This window comes from Ictidomys tridecemlineatus, chromosome 8 (genome assembly GCF_052094955.1).
Source record: "Ictidomys tridecemlineatus isolate mIctTri1 chromosome 8, mIctTri1.hap1, whole genome shotgun sequence".
Classification (NCBI taxonomy): domain Eukaryota; kingdom Metazoa; phylum Chordata; class Mammalia; order Rodentia; family Sciuridae; genus Ictidomys; species Ictidomys tridecemlineatus.
The window spans coordinates 39,337,373-39,358,119 of NC_135484.1; the positions used below are offsets into that span (position 1 = coordinate 39,337,373).

At 34.3% G+C, this 20,747-nt stretch overlaps 1 protein-coding gene across 17 annotated transcripts in view; it reads left to right on the forward strand.

Moving 5' to 3' along the window:
• The window catches only part of Trdn (triadin), a 356,336-nt gene that overhangs the window by 135,776 nt on the left and 199,813 nt on the right, over nucleotides 1–20,747 (forward strand). For 14 of the 17 annotated variants that reach the window (XM_078019258.1, XM_078019260.1, XM_078019256.1 and 11 more), the window contains one exon: nucleotides 4,898–4,975. The exons of the other annotated variants lie outside the window; for them this stretch is intronic. In XM_078019258.1, coding sequence (XP_077875384.1) covers nucleotides 4,898–4,975 — 78 coding nt within the window. The remainder of the gene's footprint in view (nucleotides 1–4,897; nucleotides 4,976–20,747) is intronic. 17 annotated transcript variants of the gene reach the window in all.

Sequence of the window (20,747 nt, forward strand, 5' to 3'; positions counted from 1 at the left end):
AAAATCCCAAGCCCTAGACTTGAGCAACATACCCAAGTCAAGATATTACAGTTTATAATAAATTTTAAAAAGCATCTCTATCATTAAAGACAAATATTTGCAATTAATCGTTTTGCCAATGAGAGAGAAAATTACAAGTTTAAAAAACTGAGAGATTGGTCAAAAAATTCTAACATCACAGTGCTCTGGACTATGACAAGGCTCTAGGAGTGGTAATGGTGAGTGAGGTTTCTCGGTGTTTTTTGTTTGTTTGTTTTATTTTGTTGTTTCTTCTTTACCAAATCCTTTTTATTTCCCCATTGAGACTGACTGTGTTTTGGTCTTTTATAATCTAAACTGTATTTCATTCTCTCTCTCTCTCTCTCTCTCTCTCTCTCTCTCTCTCTCTCTCTCTGATTTTCCTTGCATATCTCTTTCATACTGTTGTGTCTTTCTTTGTGGAGAATTGTAGGGTTACTCTTGGGGTTGAGAGGTTTCTAGAGCAGAAAAAGGATGCAAAATATAGTTGTGGAATTTCAGCAATACAAAAATTCAAGTCTAAAGATTCCTATTTGGAAGTAAAAAACCATTCCTACCTTCCCACTTCACACAAACTTCTCCCTTCTTTAGATGATTTTCAATTAGATAGGTCTCTGTTTGACCAGCAAATTGAGCAAATTGGCAAATCTGAAATTATTGAGTGGCAATTTAGGATTTTGATAGATGAGTGGGAAAGGAGTGGTTGTAACTGATATCACTCTGGAGTCCTACTTCCATTTGGAGTGCTCCAAGAATATAAGGCAGGAGGTAAACTCAGTAAGGAGACTTGAAGGTCAAAGTCTATTAATGCATAGCCTAAGCATAATCTCACGTCTTAGTTTAAAATATAAAACTATGTTTAATTTATATTCCTTTAAATTTATTATTTTTTAAGTTCTAAACTTTAAAAACAATATTATTCTACAAATTACAAACATAGTCTAGGAAATGTGCCAATTTTTAAGTGACAATATTACTTTAAAAACTTGACTATTATTTTCTAACTAAACTCATATCTTCCCACTTTATTTATTTATTTATTTATTTGTTTGTTTGTTTATTTATTTATTTATTTTAGTACTGGGGATTGAACTCTGGGGCACTCAGCCACTGAGCCACATCCCCAGCCCAATTTTGTAGTTCATTAGAGACAGGATCTCACTGAGTTGCTTAGTGTCTCACCATTGCTAAAGCTGGCTTTGAATTCTTGATCCTTCTATCTCAGCCTCCCAAGCTGTTGGGTTTCCAGACTTGTGCCACAACACCCAGCCCACTTTATTTTTTAAGTCATAGGTCTCCAAATGCCTTGAGACCCTCATACTGTCCCCATCCCAAGAGCCACTCCCACTCAGTGTTTGGAGGATTGGAGGTCTTTCCAAAATGTTTATAGTCCTTGGAGTATAAGTCTCAATACCTTCAGGTAAACACACTCAGGGTCTAGAGAATAAAGTCTCTATAAGACATTATAGAAAAATATATCCTCAACATTTGGCAGAAGGTAGGCCCCAGTTGTCTGCAAATGGTTTCCCACCAGGGAATTTCATTCACAAAGAAATTAGACAGATTCAACTTTAGTAGCATGTATTGCTTTTTTCCTTCATGCAATCTGAATTCAGCACATAGCCTCCTTCCTACTTGACTTGAGATTCTAAGTAATCCCATTCATCATTTTAGCAAAGTAAAGAAAATGTCAGTCACTTAGATCATTATAAGGAATTCACACTGTATACTATCCCCTATAGAATTTGACTAAACCGAAACAACCAAATTGACTTGTGTAAGAAAAAACTCAAAACAATAAAATATTGGCAGCTTACAAACATGCAATTCAGGTATTATGGAAATAAGCCAACTGAAATCACTCAAGAAACAAAAATAAAGCCAATTCACTAAGTTTGAATGTCAGAAAGATTTTCAGGTAATAGCATGTAAAGTGAAGGATACCTTTAGAGTGACAATGTAAATTTCAGCAACCTGAATCTTTCCTTCAGAAAGTAACAATTCACAGAAATTCCAAAGGAATATATTCCTAATAAAATTGTAAGACCTTTTCCTCTGAATGAATTCTGCTCTGTCATGTTCAATTTTATCTGTTTTTGTTTTCTTACTTCAAAAGAAGGCTTCAAATCCTCTTGTGTAATTAGATGGGATTTAAAGTGTAAAAATATTATGAGAAAAAGAATTAATATTTTGAATTTCTACTATGCGTTAGGTGCTTCCTCACTTAATCCTTGTAACACCCTTAAAACCTACCCTCATGTTATAAAGTCCCTAACAGAGGCTTAGAAACGACATGAGATTTTCAAGTTTATATAGCTAATAATGTCAAGTGTTGAAGCTGAAACTCTCACCCCATTTGAACCCTCAGCATGTAGCTTATATCCTAAACAAATTTACTTTTACATTAAAATTATATAATAACCATAAAATTCTATCAAATATAACTTATATGTGATGCTATGTGTGATACATATTATATTCATCTTCCATTTGTGTGTGTGTGTGGTGCTGGGGATTGAACCTAGAGCCTCGTGCATGCGAGGCAAGCACTCTACTAACTGAGCTATACTCCAGCCCAATAGTATATTCATTCACATAGTAAAATGATCTCTGATTTTAATTGGGTTCTCTGACATTATTTGAATGGAGAAGGAGACTTTCTATACATCTGTGCTGAAGTCATGTGTCATGGTCAGGTATGGCTTGCCTAATACACTTTGGTGTTTTCCAGTACAGCAAAAGCTTGTCCCTGCCAGGCATAGCTCTCATTGTCTCCATGGAGGCTGGTGGACACTTAGTTTTCCTTTTCCTTTTTTTTTTTTTTTTTCTTGTGGTCCTACTTCTTCAATGAATTCACTGCCATGCAGTCAACCATTTTATAGGGAATAATTGAGATCATTATAGCTGCAGAGGATTTGTGAAGTGAATTGGATGGTGCATTTCAAGGGGGAAGATGTATCAGTTGGTTTGTTCTAATAGTTCTACAAATTTTGACATTAGGGTGTTTTTTCTTTCTTTCCTTTTTTTTTTTTTTTTTCCTCCACCAGAGACACTCTACCTGGAATCACTTCCTCTGTCTCACCCTTCTTTACCTGGCAATTGCCTTATAGAGATTTAAATTAACTTTCTTAGGAATCTTTATGTAACACAGGCTGTTAATATAATTTGTGTGTCATCATACCATCCCCAGTTTAAAAATGAAAGCTTGAGAAACTTTTAAGAGTGGCTCTCAAGCAAGGTTTAAAAACAGATCTTTCAAAGTATACACCTTTTTTGACCCACAAAGAAGTTGGAATTGTTAGGGTGGAAGATTCACTTCTCTCTCCTTCCTCAGCTGTACTCAGGACGTGTAACAGAAGAATTTCTTCTGCCAGAAGAATTTCTGTCTTAGACACTCTGGAAGGAGCATTAACCACTCTGGAGTTTGCACTGGAATTCAGCTCCACATCTTAGGAGCTGCTTAGCTTAAGCCTGTTATCCTCAGTCTCCAAAACTATACAATGAGAATTATATCTATATTCTAAATATCCCCTGAATGCTAAATGATTTTAGTGCATAAAAATCTAAATAATTCTTGGCAGATTGTAAGCACTTACATTTCCTAGGAAAAAATCATGTAGATCCAGCTTCCTTTTGTTTTTTCTAGTCTCACTTTTTCTTGGCTTGTTAACAAATGAACTTCCTGTTACATTATATTTCTCTTAAGGCTTTATCCCATGAGGAAAAACGTTAATAATAGTATGGATTTATATTTTTTTGGCAAATGGATTGTTGTGTGATATGCAAAAATATGCTTTGCTTTTATGCTCTTGGCATGCTCATGAGTAGATCTGTATGGGTACAACTGCAAGAAAATTCTGTAATAAATTAAGACTGAGCTGTACTTAACATAAGGGCTTAGCTTGGAATGTGGTGTGTGTGCAACTCTGATTGCTCCAGTCACTAAACCATAATTTGCCACAGAGAAATAATTTTGAAGAATTCTAAGAGCGGAAAACTTACAGGAAGCAGGCAGTTTTGCTGACATTTGATAATATCTAGTTGTCAATGAGATTTTAAAAGGTACACATGATCATGTCGATTCCTGGAAAAAAAAAAAAGAAAAATAAAGTAAAGAAACATACAACAGGAACTTACATGATGAAAAGTAATGTTAAAACATTGTGCAAGCATTTCAAATGGGATCATGTGATTGCTAATGTTTATAGTTCATAACTTAAATGGTATTGGCTAATTAAAGAAAGCACTTGGGATAAGAAAGAATTCAGAAATGGTTGTGGTTTGTTTTGTTTTGCTTTTATACTTTGTAATGATCCCAGAGATTTGAGGAAACCTTTCAAGCTGAATATATTTTCCCTTTGGCTCATTATTTACTTAACAATAGGCCATTTATTTTGGCAGGAGAAAATGTACCTGTTCAATATCAAAAGGCCTATGAATCTTAACCTTCTTTATTGCCTACTATATCATTTGAGAATTTTTGTTAACTGAAAAAAAATGATGATTTTCTCTATATTGGGATTTCTCCCAGCTTCTGCGATTTTAGTTTCTATAATTTGAAGTGCATATTTAAAATACATTGCTTTATTTGATCACATGTGTATTTTCCGTTAATAAAATCCAGTAGAGATATTTGACATCGTATATGCATTTATGAAAAATAATGCATTCAAAAAGTAGCTCTAAAGATAACTGGAGCTCACTAAGTATATCATCTTAAAGATCCCACCTAATAACAGTTTTCTTATTGCATAATAATATTAATTTATATTCAGCTTTATGAATTATTCATGCAAGGGACAGAGCTAGATATTTTAGTTGTGAATATTAATTTATTAATAATTTTTCCCCAACACATTTACCTGCACTGTATGCACAGGACAAAGCCCAGCCATACCCCCTCCATCACCAAGAGTACAAGCTTCCAGACCGACTCTGGCGACACCTGTTCTTGAAGGCAAGTATTTTGTTTTATTTTTTATACAAAGACCTCTATTGTAGATAAATTAGAATGAGGAAGAATAGAAAAAGAGTAACTAAAGTAACAAAATGCAGTATTTTCACCCATGGTTTTGTTATGAATAAAGTACAATATACTTTCCTAGAATTCCAATTTGCTCCTTTTAAGAAAATGAAACATTTCCTCTTAATATTCTATATTGGTGACCTTTAGCTTCCATATGGATGACCAGATTACTGCCCTGGAATTCAAGCCAAAAAACAAATAGTTTTACATCATGTACAACCAGAAGAATGAAAAATTATATTTCATTTTTGTATGATGTGTCAAAATGTATCCTGCTATCATGTACAACTAATTAGAACAACAACAACAAAAAAAGTTCAAGTAGAAAAAATATATAGGGACAAATAGTCAAGATTATGCCTTGCAATTCTTGCAAACTTACCAAAACTTACTCAATTTGTTTGGTCTGAAGACTTTAATGTAAGAAGTTCTGAGTTGGAATGTGAGCCCCAATTTTTGCAAATTTTCTAAATTTGACATGTTACTTAAATTCACTGTTCATGAGTTTTTCTGTCTCTAAAATTGGGTTACAATAGTACTGACCTTCTAGGGTTATTGGGAGGATGAATTTATGAGTGTGTGTGTGTGTATGTGTGTGTGTGTGTGTATAACTCATATATATGTATATCTATACAGCTTATAAATGGTTCAATATAATTAGTAGTAAAAATACTACCAATAAGTAATTCTTCAAAATATGATGCTGCTTGAAGATCAGCAAAATAAAATGAGGGAAATTTCATTAAAACCAAATCTTTTAGAATTTTAAAGTCACTTATTTTTGTCTTATTAATTCCATCAACTATTATTTATTGAATCTCAACCATAGGATCATGTCAGATATTGTCCAAAGGACTAGAGATTTGGAGATTGTTTTAGCTTATTTGCCGCTGTGAGTATAAGATGTGATCAGGACAAACAGTCATTTCTCCTCTGAACCTTCTTGCATTGTCTCACATGTGCACTTTTGGGGAACATCTCACATCCAAACCATAACAGAGGTTAATAGAAAAGCATTTCCTGCTTGCCAACACTCAGTGTACAGATACAAAATATACAAGTAATTAAAGTGAAGAGCACCAGTGCATTTTTACAAGAGTAAACTTGGCGATCTCCTCCACATCACAGCCCCCTTTCTACCTCTAGCTATGTCCCACACTGAAAGAGACCTTCTGTTTGCATAGGTGGATATCCCAGCCTGCCTGTACAAGTTCTGTCCACTTTGCCCACAGATGTCCATTGGTTTTGGCCACCCCATGAAACTAGGAGTGAGCACACTAATGAGGGTTCATTCAGGGATAGGCCCACTGGCATCAGAGTAAGAATTCTTAAGGGAAAATAAATCTCAGGGGCCCAGGATCTAAAGGGCATGAGAGAAGACATTCCAGGTGGCTATACTCTGTCCACTCCACAGACTTCTACCTTGGGACAGGGTGCAGCCACGGGAGGACTCAGCAGAACTCCATAAAACACAGGGTGTCCAGAAGGGCACTTGATTTCTGATTCCTAAGAGGTGAGCAGAGGTGTGCTGATTATTAAAGTGTCATCACAACTGGAAACATAAGTCAGTTTAAAGTGCCATGAACGTTTAGAGGAGGGTTGATGTGAATCTGCTTGGAAGAGGTGAAGAGGACACCAGAAACATCTTCTCAGCAAGCAGGCAAGGAAGGCAGAAGTATTGTTGGATCCGCACACACAAAGAGAGGAGAGAGGAGAGAGGAGAGAGAAAGGAGTTCACAGAGAAAGGTCCACAGAGCATAAGTAGTTCAGCTGGGAGAGAAAGAAGCAAAAAGTGAACGGAGAGAGTTGGGGAGTTGAAAGAAAGGCATTGGGAGGGTATATCATTAAGAGCTTTGTAAAGCTAACCTTGAGATTTCTTTTTATTTTTAAATCTTTATTATAAAACATTGATAAACTCCCATTATATTCAGAGTTATCAACATTTTATTAAACATTTTTATTCTTACTTTACTCCTTTCCTTCTTCCTAAATTCTGGTTATATTTTAATTTCCTTCACAAATCTCTGACATCAAAGTATTTCACCGGATCAAGAAATTTTTTACTTTGAAATGTTTGACTCATTTACATGATATGAAACTTAAAAGTAACAACAAAAATGATATAGAGTGAATTTTTCCTTCCAGGCCCTATCTTCCAATGACCTGTCTCCTCCCCCTAGGCAACTGGTATATTAGTTTCTTATGTAATCCTACACAGATATTTTGTGCCCATAAAAGTTCAAATATTTCCTCTTAGGCAAAGAGATCTTTTTTTGTTGTTATTCCTAAAAAGATGGAGAATTTCCAGTGGATGGAATAAGCAAATCAATTTAGCAATCATCCTAATGGCTAGACTGTTGCAATGAGATTTTGTTGCAGGTGCTTAGGAAAAGATCAGCCCAATCAAGTTGTAAGGCCTGAAATAAACAAAGGGTATTGGTAGAGAGAAGCATATGTATCAGAAAGATGTTTGACAAGACATTTAATTGATCAAAGAATCTGATTAAACATAGATGCTAAGGGAAAACAAAGAATCAGAATGACTTCATGCTTTCTGAATTAGATATCCAGGTGGACTATAATGAGATAAGAGCAGAAACCATAGAAATAAAACAAAAGAGCAGGAAAGTGATGTGTTCAAACTCTCACACAGGAGTTTCTTATGGGTCATCCAGGCATAATTATTGAACAAACTATTCTATTAGTATATGTGCTGCTGAAATGAGTACCTGACTATTCTAAATAAGCACATGGAACTTAAGAAAATATTATATGTTCTTTTTTTATCTGCAATCAAATGCACATGTAACCTATTCTCTTCTCTATCTCTTACCCCTCCCTCTTACCTCCCTCAAATTCTATTCCAAAATGATTATACCAAATAAGAAGAGGAGATGTCTGAGGCTACTTTCAGTTTATTTAAGGTACCCTATAAAGGTCACCACCAATGCTCTTCTAGTAATTTTTTCTTACTTAAATAGAGTGTGAGAATCCTGTGTCTTGGATCATACTATAGTGACTGAAAGTCTGTGTATACAAAATAAAACCATAATAATTACTATTATATTATTGTATTTGACTTTGATGAACTTAGGGAATTCTCCCAGGACTGAATTTTATTGGCTTAGTACAATTTTTCACAAAGAGTTTGTAGGTTGAAAGCATCAAAATCAATTATAAATCTCCTTAAAATGCATATTCCTACCATATCTTGTATCTATCTAGCAAACCAGATTCTCTAGCATGTCAGACAGGGGGGGAATCTCCATTTTTAATAAACACCTCAGCTCAATCTTTACACATTAAATTTTGAGAGCTACTGGTTTTTCCTCTATATAACAAACCTTACACAGTCAATCAATTGTTTTACACCAAATATTAGAAGTTGGTAGTCCTCTTCAAGTATCCTTTTATCAATTTTTTATATTAAATTTGCTTTGGTAAGGGGTAAATTGTACAACTGACCACAGATTCCAATGATCCCTATTTATTATGCATTTATGATTCACACATTCAATAGCCAGGGAAAGATTTGAATAGTTGAGAAGGTGCTCTTTTCCTACAATTGTGTTCCAACATCAGCATGTTTTCTGCACTTGTGCAACCAGATCCTGACCAAGCCATGCCTGTACTCTACTCTTCAACTCACATTTATTTTGAGTGTTATGTTTGCTTTCTTTGCATGTACTTTATAGTTATATTCAAAAATCATGAAAAGTAGTTGTTATTAGCAACAATGAGCAAATGAAGACTTTGAATTTGTTTGTGAAAAAAGTCGATAGGAGGACTGGGATTCCAGCTCTGGATTCCCAGTTCAATGCCTAGGAATGACTCTAATATATGACAATGTAGTACTTGGAGTATGAGGATCCCTATACTCTATACTTCTGAAACAATATCTTTTGGAATATGAAGACAAAAAAGTTTTATGCTTTAGATTCCATGCAGTTCTCTAATGGAAACATGACATTTTGATGGTGATCACGAGTACCCTGGCCATACTTTCAAAATTGAAGGTACTCATAAATCATCTGTGAATGCTGTAAAACTATATTCAAATTTATTAGGTCTGGGCTGGGGCCTGAATTTCTGCATCTTCATTTCTTGCAAGTGTTACTGATGCTGTTGTCCAGGATCCTATCTGAGTGGCAAATCCCTAGATTATTTTAGAATGAGGTCAAGGGCAATGTTGTATTTCTAAAAAGGCTTCTAATGTAGTATTAACCACAGGATTCTCCTGTTAAATGGGTCAAATGTCCTTCTGAAAGACTGGAATGCTACTGGTGGAGACATTTTGTCCTCTCATTGTCTGGAAAAACAGGAAGTGTTTCAGGTCAAGTACCTAAAGCATTCCAGAAAGAGTCACAAAAGAGCAGGAGAAAAGTCAATGGGAATGGGGATGGGAGTCAAATTTACTTGTAAATTACAACTACCTATTACATAATATTTAAAATATTTCGCTTTGTTCATCTGTACAAATTGGATGAACTCTCAATTTCAAATTTCAAATTAAAGTTCCATACAACCTAAGTCAGTATAATATTAATACCAATCTGATGAAAAAGAGGAGGAGCAGGGAAGAAGGCTATTCTTTGGTTATTGGACACCATAATTTAACATAGTTTGTGAGTATCTTCCTCATAGACTCCACAATGACATTCTTTCTTTAACAAAATGGTTAAACCTAACTAGTCCAGGGTGTGGAACTCTTGTCTCCCATCCCCCTCAGTCAACACACTTCATGTTGGCTCACAGGAGCCTTTCATTTATTTGTTTTTCAATGTGAATGCATGGAATGGAGTGAGTTCCCACGCCACCTTTAACTCCCATGCCTCCACTTCACCCATTCACCCACTTGGCTCCAGACATCATTTCTCTGTGTGAGGGAACTATGTGAGGAGAATTTCTCCTTGATATAAAGTTTTTAAGTTCCTTATTGACCTTGTTGTCTTACAGTTCTGACAAAGGCCCACAGGATAGGTTAAACAATAGGAATTTGTTTTCTCATAGTTCTGGAGGTTGGAAGTCCAAGATCAGGGTACCAGCTGATGAGGGCTCTCTTCCAGATTGCTTTCTCTTTTCTCACATGCAGAGAAGAGGAGAGCTCCAGGGACTCTCCTATAAAGATACCAGTTCTATAGGAGCAGGGTTCCACACTTCTAACCTCATTTCTTTCTAACCCCTCAAAGCCTCCATCTCCAAAGCAGTCATGTGGGGTCAGCGTCAGCACTGCAACATACACATTTGAGCTGGGGACACATTTAGTTTATAAGACTTGGTAACCTGTAAGCTTAGTAAAGATATAAGTAAAGCACTTGAAGTGCTTACTTCATGTAATTAGAGTTGTTTAAATATTTCTTTTTGAGGACCAATTCATTTCCATCAGAATTTTTATGTAGAATAGATTCTTGACTTTAATCACCTTTTGTACATGCTTTTAACTGATAGTAGTTAAATATTTTTAAATTTTTGACTGAAATTTAAGTATATTCTGAAGGTAATAACAAAAAAATGGAGTCATGTCATCACTGGCTAGTACTATATGTCCTTTACCTAAAGAGTAAACAAGTGATTTAGAACAAATCCTATAGATCACAGTCTAAAAAAAAAAGGGGGGGGGAAAATCATAGTTATATTTATTTTGACATTTAGATTTAATAAATAATGTGACTTGAGATAATTTAACACAAAACTGGCAAGTAACTATGTCCCTACCCAATGTCCACAGGACAAGAGGCAGTTTGTAAATAATAGTGACACCTGAAGTTGTATCATATTCTAACAAGATGGACATAAATCAAAGAAATCAGATTCCCCAATTTGAGGAAGATGTTGATAGTCAGATTATGCAAATGTTTGCCTTCAATTTATCTCCTAGCAGAGGTTCATAAAATACCAAGTAGCAAATGTTTTGCCTGTCAATCTGTCACCTGGAAAACAATGTGTCATTTGTTAAGTGGGACACTTAAGCTTCATAGTTATATTTAAAGAGTGATTTAATTTGACATTTTATTCCAGAATTCAGTAGTATGTTTAAATGAATAAAATAACAGTATTTCAGGACCAGGAGACTTTTGTTAATACTAACTCTTTGTAATGTGCAGAGACTGAGTTTGTGCACCAAAACTGCGAACACTGAGCAGCTCCCAAGGAGTCCATCTTACCAGGCTAAGTTGAGATCACAGGCTTTGTCAAGGCTTGCAGATGTGCTGCCTATGACTTCATTAACATAATTGATTAGGAGCTAGGACATATTTAGTATTAATCAAGCTGTTTTTACTAAAACTGATTATGCCAGTCCTCTTGATGCACTATTTTGGTCTGGAACTTCCTCAGGACTAAGTTGCAAGAAAAAGGCTTTATATAAAAAGAAGAAACTTACATGTAGCAATAGATGATGCCATTTGGTTTGAGAAATATAGTTCAGATTATAGGAGCATAAACATCTCAATTTTAATGATTTCAAAAAGTAGTACTTATATATAGATCGGATCATTAAATTTGCTCACAGGAGTTTGGAAACAATTTAGAAACATTATCAGTAGCAATCTAAAAACTCCTAAACCTTGTCATGGGTAAAAGTGCTCCACATTCTGTAAAGCCCTTAATAGCCTTTGTTGAGCTTTCATAGCATTAAAAAAATAATGGTTTCTCACGGCACTTGCTCTGTGCTGGTGTCATGGTACTTCTTACCTCCAACCACTTACTGTGTGCCTCCAACTTGTGTCATGCCTTCCTTGGGTTCACTCTGTGTCCACTGCACATTTTGTACACCACAGTGAAGAACTTATTGCCTTGAATCTTTGAATACAAAGGAGCTAATTGTACATTACATCACTTCTTCCTTTGACTCCTTCTATATTTTTATAGCATAGGTGCCTAGGGACAATTGGCCATGATAACTTTGAAAATATTTTGCTTAATAGCCACTCCAAGGAATCATTGGCTCGTTGTTGTCAATTAATATTTAATTCTGGACATAGCTTAACTAGAACAAACTTAGAAATGGATTTGGCAAGTATAATATGAATTCTTAAAATCTTTCAAAAATTATTAAATTTTGAGACAATTAATTTTCACATCTTTCAGGACTCTCACCAGGTTTGAAAGACCCACAAGTTCAAAAGCCCTGAGGAGTTATTAATTTATTATGCAAATACAGCAGATATATGTGAGTTTATTTCCCTCCCCCTAAAGAAATAATATTTCGAAACACTAACATTAAAGGTGGTTTTGACCCTTAGCATGAGAGCCCTCTCATCACCAAATGTTAGTCAGCATTTCCACTAACGGCTTACCCCAAGAACTGTAAATCTTAGGGAAAATTATCCCCACACTCCTTTATAGGATCCTCAATAATTAGAAAAGACACCTTCAGGCAGTCATCCCCTCCCCAATCACCATGAAATGTGGAAAAACTGTTTAATATAGTTCTTGTATAGGCAATGTTATCAGATCTGGTTCCATCCATCTTCAAACAGTAATTCTGAAAAACATTTTTTTTCTTTCCGACTACTCAACAAAGAGCTCTCCCAAGCCTTATTTTTCTTATTGATAACTAAGGAATTAAAAGCTTCCACCCAAAAGCAATTAATGGACATTTATGTATATTAAAAGTTTCCTTACTCTAGAGAGAAGACCAGTCACACTGCCCAATTTCACCTTGCATAATCTTGAGACTAAACTTTAATGGTACCTCAAGTCTTTCTTTGCTTTTATATTCAAAATTTTTTTCTTTTTTTCCCCCAGCTGGTGGATTAGTAATGAGCTTTCTTAGTGACAAAGGAAAGCCTCCCTTGCTTTGCCAATAGCCACTATGGAAGTATAAAGCATGGTTATGGTTTGATAAAGATGTCTAATTTGTTTTGTTGGGGCAATGGATAATCCTGTGAAGCATTTAGTGAAATATGAAAGTGAGTTGTACAGGTCACAAAGATTATAAAAGTTAAAAGGAAGATGAACTATGAATGAGGTGAGGACATGTATTGAAACTATAAGCCCTGTATTGGGTCATAAAGAGTAAGTTAGTTGGATTTATGTAGATTCAGAGGAGAAAGGAGCATCATACAAAATTTAATATAAGATAATTTTTTACCACAGGATGCATCAGAGAACAATGTTCTACAGGAGCTAGTAATGTTTTATTTACAATTCTATTAAACTGAGAACTTTACCACCTTGGCTCTTCGATGAGATATATCCTGAGAAGCAAAAACATAAAATAATAAAATAGAAATTTTTCCTCACTTCTTATTCCATTAACTTCATGACACAATAGGTTTTATCAGGCCAATAAAATATTTTTTCTTTGTTTTGTGGTAAAATAAGCTCACAACTTGTGGTGATTTTTTAATGGAATGAACCTTTAGTTATAAATTTTCATAAAATGTGTAAACCAAACTTTTAGTACCTACTTAACTCAGAAAGTTGCTAAGGAAACTAAATTAAATAATGCATATAACAACTCATTTCCTAGCACAGTTAGGAATGCAACTATTAGTTGCTGTTATTATTATTATCATTTTTACATCAGAAATTTCTTACATTATAGCAAATCATTAAATCATTAATCTTTATGTTTTGTATTAGTGTCTATATAATGTAATAAATTAATTGCATTTATGAGATTTGTCAGTATACCTGAAATTCTTATATGAAATTTAGTACAGGATTGGGATTGTATCCTGAAAGACTTTCTACACACCTCCTCACACTTTTTACACTTCCTCACAGATTGTGAGATGCTTACACGGTTGAGCAGAGAAGAGTATGACTTGATTTTCCTCTTAGAGCATTGTGTCATCTATAGAAGAGATGAATTGGTGAGGTCTGAGCCTGAAGGTTTGGAGGACAAGACACATTTAGGAGACAACTACTCATGGGGAAAAATTATGCTACTGTTGTTCTAAAGAATCACATTTTACTCTAGAAACAACTCTAAGCAGTGAATATAATATAATTATTTCACAAAGATCAGAGAAATCAAGTAAATTGCATAAGATAGCACAGATCTAAAAATGGTGTAATTGCAATTGGGAACCAGGTGTCTCCTTACAAGGCTTAGTCTATTTCTATTATCTTAGAATGGCAATTAAGTGTTAGGGCTCAGCATAATTGCTAAAGTTCTTATCTGACTTGGGTAAATGAATGGCATTAAGAAAAAGAACAGGTTTTGAAAGATAATAATGAGTTCAATTTTGGGCTTGCTGAGTGTATCAGGGTTCCCGGAACACTCAAATGTGTGATTAAGAGTTTAATGAGTAAAATATTTATCAACATTTGAGCACTCCAGGGTTAACCCAAGCAGGAAGCCCTTATCAACCATAATGTGAAGAGACAGGGGATGGAGTTGTATTTTTTTTGTCACAGAAAGCCTTAAAGCTTAGCAAAGAGATGCCCAAACAAAACAATGTTGTATCCTTCAGTGGGGAACTCATCCAACAATGCACTATAAAATGGAATATGTAGAGAAACTAGGAAATAAATGCCTAAGTTATTTCTCTCTCTTTTTTTCCCTGATTTATTACCTCTTAATGTTGCACCACAGGCCAAAATAACCCCTATCCAGAGAGCTTTAGGATTATTTAATACAATCCATAAAGGTTAAGGTGGAGACTGGACATGGGGAGAAAAATGAAGATGGCCACGTCAGGGAGTATTTTTGTCTTGGATCACACAAGTCACTTCCAGTGGACAGCTGAATACTATAGGGGTATCAGGAGTTCACAAATAAGGGAAGTACAGTTAATGGGGTCATAAACTTAGCACAAACTTTTGTGAAGTATCTTATGAGCAACTCTATTTCTATGATATTCTTGGTAGAAAAAAAGTTTTATGATGGAATACTTTCAGACAACTTTATATCTACTTCCTGGACATTCAGAAAATACTCTTGTATATACCAATGTATCCAAGAAACATTCTGGATTAAAACAATTATGCATAATTTTTAACTCGATGATTTCCATTTTGTGTGTATGTCTCTGTGTGTTTCTTGATCACAGAAACATTTCCATTTCTAATGACACTAGTCAATCTCCCAAAGAACAACTGATCTCAACAACATTTGGTCCAAATATACTAGAATAGTAGGATCACCCTGAGTATAGGTGAACCTATTTAGTATACAGTCTATCCAAGAAGAGAAATGCAGGGGAACATTAGTCTGGCTTCTCCAGAGAAACAGAACTAACTATTCGATTGGATCTGTATCTATATATTGTTTTCTCTCTCCCTACCAATCCAGGAAGAGATTGATTAATTTTAAAGTATTGGCTCATGGAACTGTTGGGGCTGGCAAGTCTGATATCTGTAGGACATGGAGGCAGGATGGGAACTTGGGGAAGAGTTGATGTTGCTGTTTTTGAGTCTGCAAATTTTGAAAGAACATTCCATTTTCCCTTTGCAACCTCTTATCTTAAGGCCTTCAGTGTTGACTGCTTCCACATTAATGGGGACAATACACCTTGCTCATAGTTTACTAAAATAAATGTTAACTGCACCTAAACAAAGATCTTTGTAGAAACATCCAGATTGGTCTTTGACCAAATAAATGTTACCTTATCTTCCTGAGTTAATGCATTAAATTCACTATTGCAAATATCCTCAGAAGACAGAATAAGAACGTCAAGAATGTAAGAATATGAAGTAGGAAAAGGTCCAACAGTGCCAAGTACTCCAGAGATGGATAGAACACAAAGACTGAGTGGGACCATTAGATTGATCAGAAATCATCATAACCTACTTTGGCCTCTCTGTTTTCTCTCTGGCAAATATACACAAAGTTGTATTCATGAGTTTAAACTCAAGTTCCAAATGTAAAGTTTAGTCTCATATAGCTCTCAAAGACTTTTGTCATTAGCAGGGTGATATTTTTCAAATAGAAGATATGTTAAATCTATTATAGCTCCAGAATTTTATCATGCTTTTCTTATTCAATCCTTTTCCCTTCAAACAAACCATTTATTTCATTTTTTGTTTGTTTGTTACTGTGGGCTAATCAATACCATCAAATGAAAACAGATGTTTTATTTCAGAGGTTTAATCCTTCCAGTATTATGTTCTGGTTAATTTTTTTTTTTTTTGCAATGGTTTTACATTACAGAAGAATTGTGAAGATAACACAGAGAGTTCTTGTATACCCTTTAGCAAATTCCTCTAATGTTAGCATCTTATAAAACTCTGGTTCATTTACCAAATCTAAGAAATTAATAACAGTGCAACATTGGTAACTGAAAAAACAGACTTTGACTTTAGCTTTCCAATGGCTTATAAAATAATTTTTCTTAAAAAATTATTACTTACATGGGTGATGGGGGTAACAAATATTAACAAATTATTCACAACTTTTCTGCGCCATTCTAAGGAATATTCTAGGTTTTTCTGGTAAGATCTGTTGTAATTTTGTTCTGAAGATATGCTAGGTGAGCAGAAAAAGTGAAGTTAAATTAATTCTATTTGCACATGCAAGGATTATTTCCCAGAAGAAAACACAGGATCTAAAAGGTGAGGAGAGGTCAAGAGAAGGGGATAGAAGGCACAGAACAGAATGAAATAAGTCCTTATTGGTGCTTTTGGAAGAAAGAGTTTTAGGGAAGTAGCTATGATTAGGGCACCTTGGGAAGCTCAATTAAGAATAGAATGGGCAAGGAATTTTTAGACAAAACTCCTACAATACAGGAAACAAAAGCAAAAATAGACTAATGGGATTGCATCAAACTAAATAGCAGCTAAACAACACAGGAAACAATCAGAGTGAGGAGAAAACCGACTGAAAAAGAGAAAATAATTGCAAGCTATACATCTGACAAGCAGTTAATATTCAGCATATGCATGGAACTCAAAAAAACTCAATAGCAAAAACTTAAATAACCTGATTTAAAAATAATTAATAAAGCTACACAGAAATTTCTCAAAAAAAGGCATATCAAGTGGCCAACAGATATAATAAAAAAAAATATCCAGCAACACTACTCATTAGGAAAATGTACATCAAAACCACAGTGAGATATCATCTTATTACAGTAAGAATGGTTCTTATCAAAAAGACAAAAATACAAGTACTGGTGATTATGGAGAAAAGGGAACCCTTGTACACTGTTGGTAGGAGTGTAAATTATTATAGCTATCATGAAAAAAACATATGAAAGTCCTTCAAAAATTAAAAGTTGAAGTACCAGATAATTGAGAAATCCCACTGTTGGGTATTTTATTCAAAGGAAATAAAATCAGTATGTTCAGGGACACTGGCACCGCAATATTTACTAAGGCACTATTCACAATAATAGCCAAGATAGGAAACCAACATAAGTTTCCATCACCTGGTGAATGGATAAAGAAAATACATAAGGAAAACCTGTCTCACTATCTGTTTTGACCATACAGAAATAGTGTGCTTTCACTCTTGAGGTCAAGGAGTGGCACCCAAGCAGAAGGAAAAACAGTAAAGGAGATGTTGAAATCACAGCCAGCATTCTACCTACTTGCTCATTCATAACTTTTATGTGGTTTGAAAAAATTGTTTTTGTTTTGCATTTTTGTATTATAAAGCACCAAAGAATAAGTTAAGGGGAGGTGGTTAGTATATCTCAGTGAATATGATCTTGAAATCCCTTTCTTATTATGGAATTCAGATTGGAATTCTTTTTTTTTCCCAGCAAATTTTTTCTCAAAACATTTTATGAAATAAGAGTGGTTTCTTACAAAGCTCTTGTTTACAAATACTGGGCTTTCTTTATTAAATATCTACTTGCTTCTGTATTAGCTCTTCATATAAATTCTTTTTCCTATTATGTATTGTTGCAAGTCATGTTATCTTTCCTGTCCATAACCAATGAGAAATGTGGTTGCATCTTTGAAATCGGATCTGTTTTGGCCAAAGGTAGTCAAGAATCTTGGCAATTATTCATTCAATAAAGAATAATAAATGCTTATTTCAATTAAGTGAGGATTTGTGCAAAAACATTTTTACTCTACAATAAACATAATTAATATGTAAAATACAGATAGAAGAATATGCTACTAATTTGGTATAGAGATGCTGAAATTTATGTTAATTTGTTAGTTAAAATAAACCCAGATTTGACATTAAAACTATTACAACTTGAAAAATTGAATCTTAGAATGGGCACTTGTTTTCATTTTAAGAATTAATATCCATTAGACATAGTTTTAAAAATTGAAAGTTTCAATTGAGAATAAAACTTATAAATATGCCAAATATGCTAGTAACTTTTGGTAATTTTAAAGTCAAATTGTATTGAAAAATAACTATTGAGTCTTTCTAATATATTAATTAAATCAAATCAAAACTTCTCAAGCCCCTACTATAAAAATGACAATATCTTTGAAATCATACTTTAGTGTGTATTTTGACTTTGAGTCAACTTTTTCTCTGAAAACCAATAATTTAGTCATGAGAAGGAAAAGCTAAATTTTCCAATGTTTCTAGGCATTCTTGACATTTTAAAATGTAATGAAGTACTTTCACAATCCATTTCCAATTACAGAAAAATGTACAAAAATCATATAGATAAATACAGGATTAATGTTATCTAAATAACATGATGTTGAAAATGAAAAACTGTTAGAATCTTGTATTTATGTTTTCCTTACCCTATAAAAAACACATTGTAAAAGTTCACAATGAAATGTCTTGAGCAAGCAATGATTCTGTCTAAAAATTTAAAACGTTAATAGAAATTTTCATGAATCTCCAACAACATCTATTACCAAACAAAAAAGAGCAATTGTTCATTTTAGTTATTCACAGAGACAAATGCATGGGACTGAAAGAATCTCACTTGAGTACAAGTCAAACAAACTTATTGAGCATTTGCTTTCTAACATGTGAAAGCCCTAAGTTGAAAAATAAAACCCAGCCTATCCCTATTGCCCTTTCAAATCCCACAGAGGTTGTCTTAGCTGTTTCACATCTATATAGAAAGTGAAAAAGAATAGATGTGGCAGCCTTCATCTTTCGCAACTTAATCCAGCCAAGATTAATGCAATCATTCATCAAAAAAAGAAACAAAAAAACTTTTTCGAATTTTAAAAAGGTTTTAGGGAAATCTACCTTACCCATTTTAAATATTATTAATTTTGATTAATAAATGTTGAGTTGAATTAACTGTTTTTGCAATTTAAAGTGTAGTAAATAATCTTTCTCTTTGCATTCCTTTTTGCATAATAAATTCAGAAACAGAACAGAACTGTCCTTAGGTCAAAAAATTTTATTATAACTGAGCTGAAATGTGAGTCTGACAATGAGGAAGTAGATGCTTATGCTTCTTTTCTGCCCTTGTCTCAGTTTGCAAGAGTATCTACCTAAAGTTTCACTTTCCATATTGTAGGAGAAAGATTTGAGTTTGTTTTCATCCTTAGATTTGAGCCCTCATTCTGTCATTTACATGTTTTGTAAAATTTGTCAAGCTACTCACCTTTCCTCAGCCCATTTTCTTACTAGTTATAGGAAGTGTAGACTTTAACCTGAGGATTAAGTATATGCTAATTATGTAAGGTCATGTACTTTATTCCATTGTTTATTCTTATCATCTTGCAGTGGTTCTAAACAAAACTAAACCTTGTTTTAAACTTTGCTTTGACTGTATGAAATAAGTAATTCATTGAGATCTCTATCTCTCATTTTCATTTTAAAGAAAAATGCATCCTGAACAGGTTTGGATTTAAATCTGGGGTGCTCAGGACATTTACTTAATGAAGGATGAGGTATTGGTTAGTGTTCTCAGCCTGAATCTGCAAGGCATGAACTGTGTATCTCAATGCCCACAGCTGGCAATGGTGATAACACTGTGTACTTGCTGCAGCATCAGTTCCCACACACCATTTGAGGCTCCACCTAAGGTTAGTGCAGTAGCAGCTTTCTCACTTTATGGGTCCTCCTGAGGGTGGGCTTTCTGACTGGCTCCCCCACACTTTTCATAGTCCTTACAGTAATTGTGAGTTTTCTCACTTATTATTCTCACACCTGAAGCTCTTGGAAGGAGTCTTTATTAAAACCAGACTCTTGCAAGTGGTTGGACATAAGGTTAAATGAACATTTGTTGATTTAAGTGACTAAATTGTCACTTTGTAAGTCACTGAAAAGTACTACAGAATTTGTGGTTGATACTTGTTTGTTGTTAATAGCTTATAATGAGAAGATTTGGTTCCTAAGAATAATTCAGCTATCATTTTTTAAAAAATAAAGGCTAAATAAATAAATGTATTCAGGCCCTGAAAGGCCAGATAACTCGAGCGAAGTCTCAATTTAGAGAATTTTGCTGTCATAGCAACGTAACTACAATGTAAAGGGAGGAACTCTTTATGTTTCTATAATGTTTCATCCCTTCAAGAATCCCAAATAAAATTAAGAGGTAATTTTGGGGGGATAAGGGCAAAAATGAATAATGCTGAATTCTTTTTTATGTGTTCTAAGTCTTCTTTCTTGCAATACGATTACAAAATCCAGGGGGTTAATTGATACTACCTGGCAACAAGCACGTTCCCTTTAAAGAAACTTAGAAACATATAACTTCTGCTTACAACCTCCCAGTAATCTTCCATGTCACTTTCTGTGAAATGAAAAATTCCTAGTATGAACAACAGCATTCATAGGCTTGGCCTTGCTAAAGTTCTTGCCACACTTCTAAGCACTGTCCTCCTGAGGTTTTTAAATCTAGCCAAACTTATTCCCATGTTGTCA